At 31.5% G+C, this 8,999-nt stretch overlaps 1 protein-coding gene across 2 annotated transcripts in view; it reads right to left on the reverse strand.

Annotated features, from left to right (window-relative positions):
• Positions 1-6,095: 6,095 nt before the first annotated feature.
• Positions 6,096-8,999, reverse strand: part of LOC21393327 (probable sulfate transporter 3.3) — a 6,264-nt gene continuing 3,360 nt past the window's right edge. The window contains exons 7-13 of one of the 2 annotated variants that reach the window (XM_024172023.1): positions 8,676-8,792; positions 8,123-8,249; positions 7,636-7,922; positions 7,307-7,497; positions 7,134-7,219; positions 6,721-6,797; positions 6,096-6,619 (exon numbers count right to left, since the gene is read on the reverse strand). In XM_024172023.1, coding sequence (XP_024027791.1) covers positions 6,428-6,619; positions 6,721-6,797; positions 7,134-7,219; positions 7,307-7,497; positions 7,636-7,922; positions 8,123-8,249; positions 8,676-8,792 — 1,077 coding nt within the window. In that variant the 3' untranslated portion in view covers positions 6,096-6,427. Of the gene's footprint in view, positions 6,620-6,720; positions 6,848-7,133; positions 7,220-7,306; positions 7,498-7,635; positions 7,923-8,122; positions 8,250-8,675; positions 8,793-8,999 lie in introns of those variants that run through there. The other variant, XM_024172025.1, reaches the window with a different exon arrangement.

The raw sequence follows: 8,999 nt of genomic DNA on the forward strand, positions 1-8,999 counted from the left end.
TAAGGGTGATTTGTTAAAATTAAAAAAATAAATAAATTGTCACTTACTTGTCAATTACCCAAATAAAAATCAAATAATCTTCTTTGTATATCCCCTTTCTCCTTTTCTTCTTCTTCTTCTTCTTCTTCGTATATCCCTCCCTCAGCCCCGACAACACCGTGAGTCCCCCAACCCCGACGTTGCAGCGAGTCTGTCATTTCCAATGACGTCGCGTGCTCGCCTCTAGCCCCGCTGAACTCGAGTGCTCCTTCCTCATCCAGTGACGCCATGGTTCCTCCACTCATAAAATAAGGTCACGACATGTTCGCTGACAAGCCTGACATTAGCAGCTAAGGAAATAGTCTCTCCAGTTTGACTTGAACAACACGAAGCTTTGTGTTTATATATATATATATATATATATTAGATCTAGGAGGATTAAAGAATTACCCATTTGAATTTTGCGACGTGATTCAAGGAGCATCCACGATGGAATTCTTTCTTTTGTTTTCTCCTTGATCAGTATTAAAGATTTTTTCAGAAAAAAAAAACCTTCACTTTATTTTTAATTTCTCCTTTATCAGTATAAATCTTCTTTAAAAAATTAACATCTTAAATTTAGATTAGATTATTGTGTGTGTGTTTTAAGAAAATTAACGCTTTTAATTTTTTTTTAAAGATTTCAATCAAGGATGAGCAAAATAACCTTAAAAAAAAATAATGTTAGAGACACCAATTCAAATTATAATTTTTGTGTATTAAATAATGTGACATGTAAATTATTATTTTTTTATTAGTAAATGTAATATCTTATTATTAATTGACGTGATAATATTTTAAACACACCTAATGTAAAAATGACAACTCATATGTCACATCAGTTAGTACACAAGAGTTGAGATTTGAGTCCATAAGAGTATCTCTAATGCAATGCTATAATTAATGTGTTAATTGTAAATTTAAGATTTAAGTGTAAAAAATACTCTTCAATGCAATGTTATTTATTGTGTTAAATTTATCATATGTTATAATTTGTGGTAAATTTCTCACCAAGTATAACATATGAAAAATTTAACATTTGATTGTTATCGGTTGAAATACTTAATTTTTCATGTAATCGTTGCAATTTTTACATTTTTTAATTATTTTAAACATAAAAGTTTATTTTTATAACTTTTAAAACTTAATAATTATAAAAAATTTAACATTTTAAATAACTTTATGTATTAAAAAAAATAACATATCATATCACACTTTTTAATAATAAATATATAATTGACATTAATATTTACATTAAAAAGAGTCGATATCAATCATTTCTGTTTAAAATTATAATGGACGATCTTTTTTCCCTGTTAATATTTCATTTTTTGTGAAGTGCGGATGTTGTTTTAAAAAATCAGCAGGTAAAGTGTTATAAAGGTTGAAGTGTTTGTAATTTTTCAAAATCACAAATAATTAAAGTAGAAGCCCAAGATCATATCAACAGCCATGGCAATTAGATTTGTAATTTTTGAGAACAATTGAGAACACGAGAAAATTAGGGATTCGTTGCTAGTCTCTCTAAGACTTTTTGCCCACGCACTGATAGAAACTCAGACTTTTTTTTGAAGACTAGTTACCCTATTCCTCAAGAGTTTTAACGTAATATTTTTTTGATATCTTCTTCCCGTTAAAGAAGACAGATAAATAACTGTAGATAGGAAGTTACAACACTGACACATAGCTTTAATTTTTAATTTCAATGGGCCATAAAACAGAAAATATTTATTTTATTTTATTTAAAATATAAAACGTTTTCTAACACGAAGTTGAAAAGGAATTTTTGCAATTAATCAATAAATTAACGCCTAAATAAGATTTTTTTTTTCAAAAGAAAAGTCAAAAATTGAAATCGTGACTAAAAGTGAAGGCAATTATTGGTCCTCCCTATCGTGTCATCCACATCAATTTAAATAAGGAGACGTTTAGTTCATGGATTATAATTATTTTTAATTTACGTGTATTTTTTATGAGAAGAAATATTATAATAAATTATAAATTATGATTCAAATTATAATTTGAATCCTCTAACCAAACATCCCTTAAATTTTTAATTTTCTATGTTGTTGTCGTCTTCGTCAACAAGGCCTTTCGTGTCATATATGAAGACGACAACGGCAGCCTTGTCGTGCGAATGTGAAGGCGACGATGGCAACCTCATTGTTCGAAAGGATGTGAGGGCTGACAGATTTGGCTGTGGTTCGATGAGGGGGCTTTTTTAAGGTTTTAAACGATATTAAATGCTGACCGTCCGATGATGACCTTTTATAGAAGCTAGGGCTAACATAATATTCTTCTTCTTGCTGTATCTTCTTCTTGGTCTAATCTCTTTGTTCTGCTAATTATACAGAAGCTGAACCCTAGCCAAGGTAAGGCCTTTGATGTTCCTGTTCTATTCTCTTTTCTTACTGCTGGTTTTTTGTACTTTTATTATCTTTTTGGCGTTTGATTGCATCAGATGGTTTTTGATAGCATAATTCTGATTTATTGCCGCTTTTGAAGGATTCAATTAATTCTCTAGATTTTCCTGTGTTTATATGTATTTATATGTTTGTGTGTAAACATATATAATATTTGGTTTTCTTTTTTTGGATTTTAGGCGAGTTTATCTCAGATGTATAAAGGGATTGTTTTGGTAAAAATTTCGTGAATTTATAGTTTTTTTGTATTATCTTTGTGTTGTAAAGAGGATGTACTTGTATTTAAATGGCAGATTTTGTATTTACTAAAATCACATTTTTTTAGGTTATAAGTGAAGCATTCACATAGTAAATTCGTTATTTACCGTGCCACTAGCTGATAAATGCTTATTTACTTGTTCTTTTTACATTTTTTAGTTATGGTGACTTGAGTGATAATCTTAAATCGAGTTTAAGTTATAACTTGAGTTGAAATTGTAACTTGAGTTTGTGTTTGAATGTGCACATTTGAGTTATGATTTGAATTGAGAATCTATTTGAGTTTGTGTTTGGGTAAGTCAAAACTTAAATTTGTATTTAGATAACATTTTAATAAAAACTCAATGGTGATGAAAAATTTTAATAGGATATATGGGTGGGGTTTTATTCATTTTTTCGTTGTGAATGTATAGAAAAAAAATCATCTAAATCAGAATTAAAATGAAAAAATTACGATATTTTTATGAATAGAAAAAATATTGTTCATTAATTTGAATTCGAGTTTATAAACTCAAGTTGAAGGGGAAACTTAAACTCGAGTTTAGCCCTAAACTCGAGTTCAAACTCAAATTTTACAAAAGAACATGAACTTAAATAAAGTTGTAACTCGAGTTCAAACTTTTTCTGAATTTCGTTGCAAAAAACAACCCCAAGTAAATTTGTTATTTTACTAAAGAAACTAAATTATTAGCTTGTAAATGAAGGATCACAAGAATAACTTGTAAACAATGGAATTACCTAGTAAATCATTCATTTACCTGGAGTATAACTGCAATTTAAAATAAAATATAAATTGGCCCCTTAATTTTTTTAAAAATCATAATTTGACCCAACTTTTAAAAATTGTACAAAAATACCCTTATTGGCTGGTAAATGAAGAATTTATCGAGTAAATTCGTCATATACCATATAAGCTATAACTATTGGCCGGTAAATAAAGGACTTACTCATACTTAAATGGTAGATTTTGTATTTACTAAAATCTCATTTGTGTTTTTTTTTTAGTTGTAGTCGAAGCATTTACTTAGTAAATTCATTATTTACCATGCTTTTAGTTGGTAAATGAAGCATTTATTAGATAAATTTGTTATTTAATGCGCCTTTAGTTGATAAATGCTTCATTTACTAAGTAAATTCAATATTTACTAAATAAACTAACTTATTGGCTTGTAAATAAAGGATTACAAGAATAACTTGTAAATGATGGATGTACTTGATAAATCATTCAATTACCAGGGGTATAAATGCATTTTTTTAAAAAGGTCAAAATGTAATGCTTCAAAAATAATGGGATCGAAATATAAATTTTTAAAAATTAAGAGGACAAAATATAATTTTTAAAAAGTTAAGGAGTCAAAACCTAAATAATTTAAAGTTTCAAGAGAGAAAGAACATAGGGGTAGAATTGGAACACAACATAGCAAAATTGTAAAATATGCTATTTATTTTCACTATTTTTAAATATGTTATTTACTATAAATGGTTTAACAAAATGATCTATATGTTACAATTTCCCTTTTCTTAGTGACCTAAGAGAATTCTTCTAAATTTAGAGTCCATTTGATTCATAGATTTAAATCAATGAAACAAACACATGATAAAAAATTATATATCATATGTCATTTTATTTTTGTTCAATTTTCTCTGTAAAAAAAAAAAAAAAAAAAAATACTTGGGATCTATGGACTTTTTTTTTCTTTGTTGGTGAACATCATGTGGTGGAGTCAAGTCAGTGTAAAATTACTATTAGATTATACTTACAACCATATTTGGGACTATGGATTAAGTTAGTGCGGGGTAGGGCCTTTTTCTTCTCTCGTCCCAAAGGGTGCGGGTTACACATATTTAGCTCGAACGATGTTAGAAAAATTTCATAACCCAATGATGTTTGGGTTGGGTTGGGGCGGTGCGGGGTGAGTTGGGTGGTCGGTTTCAACATTCAAATAATTAAAGACTTAAAATTCAATCCAACATTTAAAGTTCAGCATCAAATAGAAATAATAACTCCAACATTCAAACAGATAAAAATTTAAAGTTCAATCCAACATTAAACATGAAGCAAAGTAGTCCATCCAACATCAAACACAAAACAAACATAAATTAGTCTTAACATAAAACAAACATAGATGCTTAATTCAAACATGAAGAAATTAGAGAGTAGAAATGAGTTGCTTGTCTAGGGTTAGATATTAGAGGAGGTAAGTTAGAGCGCGGATTGGATTGGAGTGTGCGGGCCATTATAGGCCCAACCCACACCCCGCCTCAAAACTTGGGCCAGACATTGAATTAGCCGGAAAAAAAAAATTAATACTAGAAATTGTATTTTTCGGGTTGGGTTGAGGTGGGGTGAGTTGGGTCTGCAGGTTTTGTGGGTTTATGAACAGCCCTATTTAGGATAAGGATTTTACTATGGAAAAAATTATCTCTCCTTTTTTTTTTCCTCTTTTTTGTGAAAAATTATTTATTTGGATAAAGGTCGGAATTTAGGATTTGTTTTAGCTTTAATAGGATATTGTCTCGTAGATAAGGATGATCTTAACAAATAGTAGCATAACATGCCAAATAGTTTTACCACATGCCCTTTCTAGCAATCAATGATGCAGAAAGTAGATGTAAAATCTGTTTTTATGATTTACTGGATATAATTAATATCAAATTAATTATTTTATCGAAAGTGTAAATTAAAGAATGAACATAGACAATTTTTACGTGATCCGGTATATACATACATTTATGAGGCAATGTCTAGCTATTGAACAATCCACTAAATCTCAAGGATTAATTAAAGACTCATTCTTTGGTTTTATCGTTACCGTATAGAATCAACTTAATGAACTTATTCAGCGAGCACCACTTACCTATACACTTAAACTCCTTTTTAACTTGCAAATCTTTTTCTTGCAAAAACAACTAGTTCTTCTCCTAAAGAATGATGAACTCCCTTCAACACTGTAGACCGTCTTCTCCTCTCAAAGCACAACGTGTAGACGCCCTAAAAAGCCATCAATTGCATTTGATTTGAGATTTATATAGAGTTGTATGAAATTCTCTCTCAAATCTTGGATCAGAATCTATCTGTGATTTGTTCCAACATAATTTGCAGCATTATCTAATTCCTATTTTTAAAATAAAACATAATCTTTATCTGATTTTTCTTCCAAAATCTTCAGCAAAAATCTATTTTAATGAAATTGCATTTCCCTGGAATTTATAGAACCAAAACCATATCCTTGTTTTTTGAATTCAACTTAGACTAAGATTATTTACTTTTAAATCTTCTAAAATCTTTGATAGCTATAGCATATCTTCAATGCATATCCAGATATCTTTTTGCTAATGCATATATCCGAAACTTATCTGATAGAATCTTCTCTTAAAATTCAAATACGCCTGACAACTTTTTTTTTTTCCACTAAGTAACCAGAATTGTAGATTTTCTTGAATATTGTTACATAAATGCCAACAACAAAACCTAACAGTTGAACTAAACCATTCAAAAGTCTTTGCAAGATGACCCACAGGTCATGTCAAACATGTAAAAACACTTTTTTGAGTCTTTTGTTGAGCAACACTGCAAGAGATTAGATTAATTTGCACAACCATTGGTAAAATGTACATATATCCAAAAGCCACCAAACACGTAATGGAAATTGCATTTTGCTTGATTTCACTTTTCAGTTATTCTTTTTTTATTACTTTGGTCAGTCTCCAGAAAACATGAAAAGTTTTCAATTCTGACGAGGATTGGTTTGTGCTTCCTCGTCATGCATGGTTGGTGGCTGAGACTTCATTGATGAAGAAAGAGAAGCCACGGCCTCTCCGACCGTCAAGTAGAGGTTTTCTGGTTTTGCAAAGTCTCGGGTTTCCTCTGCCCTTTGCAATTTCTCCAAAACCTCACCCAAAGGATTCACCAACACTAGCTGAAAATGCAAATAGAAAATGTGTCAAGACACAAGTAAAGAATGAGAAAAACACATGAAGAGCTTTGAGAAGATAAGGAGAATTTTTCAGTTTTACTTGCCTCGATTCCCTTCTTCTCAACTGCTTTTCTCAAGTCCCTAATAAGGATGACTCCAGTTGTGTCTATGGTGCTTACAGCTGAGAAGTTAAGATGCACGATCAAGCTCAGATTTGGCGTAGATAGGATGCTATAGTTTTTTAAGATAAAGATATTAGAGTGCTTTTTCTAAATGAGATCTTTGCTTTCTATGTAGGTAACGTGCTCAAGATTTCGATGATTCAAAAATGTTGTTGTGTTTGATTTGGCTGAAATGGAATTTTTATGAGATATTAGACCCTTTTTTTTATGTAATTCAGTCTTGTTAAATCAAACGCAGCCTAAACACATAAAATCAAGTGCTGAATTCAATGAAACTTTGGAAAAACGACTCTACTTCTATCTTTACTTCTTTCTTTTTCTCTCCATTTTCTTACCTGACAAGTCTAGAATCACATATTGAATGCTCAAATGCTTCTTCACATCAACTTCCTCCTCGTACTCTTCTATCCATCTCAAAATCCTTTTGTCAAAATGGAAATGGTTAGAGCAAGTTAAAAAAGAAGGGCTCAAATTTACTGCATAAGAGTGTAGAAAGAAAGATGCAAACCTCTCATTGAGATACATGCTGTTAGCGAAATTGATCGGCGCTTCAATGCTCAAGATAAGGAAGCCAGGAACTCCTACAGCTTGCTTATAGTGATGCACATTTCGATATATATCCGACCCCGGTATGCTTCCCAACACCACTGTCCTTGGCCTAGTTATTTGAAGCAAGATCTTGAATATAGAAATTCCAACCTTAAGATAACCAAAGCACAACCATTATTTTACATGTCACGACATAACAAATTACCAATTGCTTACTTCTATAGGACCAAATAGAGAGGTTTTGTAAAGATTTCCAACAAAGTGAGCAAAGAATTTTGGTGTATTTACCGCTATGGCCAGGCCTTCTTGGACAGAGATGAATAGGACACCCAAGAATGCACATAACATGACAAGGAAATCGAACTTGTCAGTTTTCCAAATGTTGAACGCCGCAGGGATATCGATTAGTCCAACCACGGCTGTGACTATTATAGCTCCCAGTACAAGATTCGGTGTATATTGGAAGAGTGGCATGAGGAAGAGGAGTGTCACCATAACAGTTACTGACATAACTATGTTAGATACCGCCGTCTTTGCTCCGGCATTGTGATTCACAGCAGACCGCGAAAAGGCACCTGAAGTCAAACATTCCTTAATAATAAAGCCCTAGTCTTATTCGTGGAATGTTCATACTCTCTACACACAAATAATTTTCTGCACATGTGACAACATGTCAACAATAGTACATTGTAGTACACTACGAAATTAAACGAGTCTCGCATAGTTATGTGACAATACTAGCGCTTAATCATCGAAGGGGCTGTGCTCGTCGCACCTGTAGTAACATAGCAGGAAGTGGCGGAGCCAACCATGTTCATTAGCCCAATTGCCATCATTTCCTTGTTGCCATCCACCCTATAATCTTTTAAGGCCGCAAATGTTCTTCCCACAGCAATGCCTTCCTATATTTTGATACACAAAAAAAAACCAAACGATGTCGTAATGTCTAGGATGGTAAAATGGAAGTGGGGACCGTCAAATTGTCGCCGTGATGTACTTAATGTTATGTAATTAAGATATGTCGATTAAACAGCATAAAAAATAGTTAGAATGCCCCTTCTTTCTTATCTAATCATAACATGTTTGAAACTTTTTTTATTTGAGAAATTCTGTCTTCCTTATTAATTATTATGACACAAATTATTCTAATCTTCTTCTGGACACCGACAAAAATTTGGCTTGTTTTTATATAACACTACACGGGGAATATTTTCACCATAGCTGGATAGTGTTTCTATCATGTGAATACAGAGCTTACAACAACAACAACAACAACAATAATAATAATAATAATAAGAAAAAGTAAAAAGAGTTTATGAATAACTTACAGTAAGGGAAATAATGCCAGTGACAAACCCAGTCTTGATTACTAGTCCTAGATGGGCTCCATGGAAAAGTAACATGTTCCATGAAGGTGGGTTTAATCCTTCCTGTAACTTTCCGATCTACCAAACAGAAATTATGTAAATAAATACTCAGGAAAAAAGAAAAACAACAACAACAACAACAATCAGTATAAAGAGCACTTTTTTTTTTTTTTTTTTCCAATTTATTCCCGCAAAGTATTCATAATAGTCGTCTAATTTTTTTGATTCTATAGTAATATAATATAGACTTATGATCCGTAACGTGAATATGTGATTGGTTAAGAA

Source organism: Morus notabilis, unplaced genomic scaffold, assembly GCF_000414095.1.
Source record: "Morus notabilis unplaced genomic scaffold, ASM41409v2 Scaffold1049, whole genome shotgun sequence".
NCBI classification, from domain to species: Eukaryota; Viridiplantae; Streptophyta; class Magnoliopsida; order Rosales; family Moraceae; genus Morus; species Morus notabilis.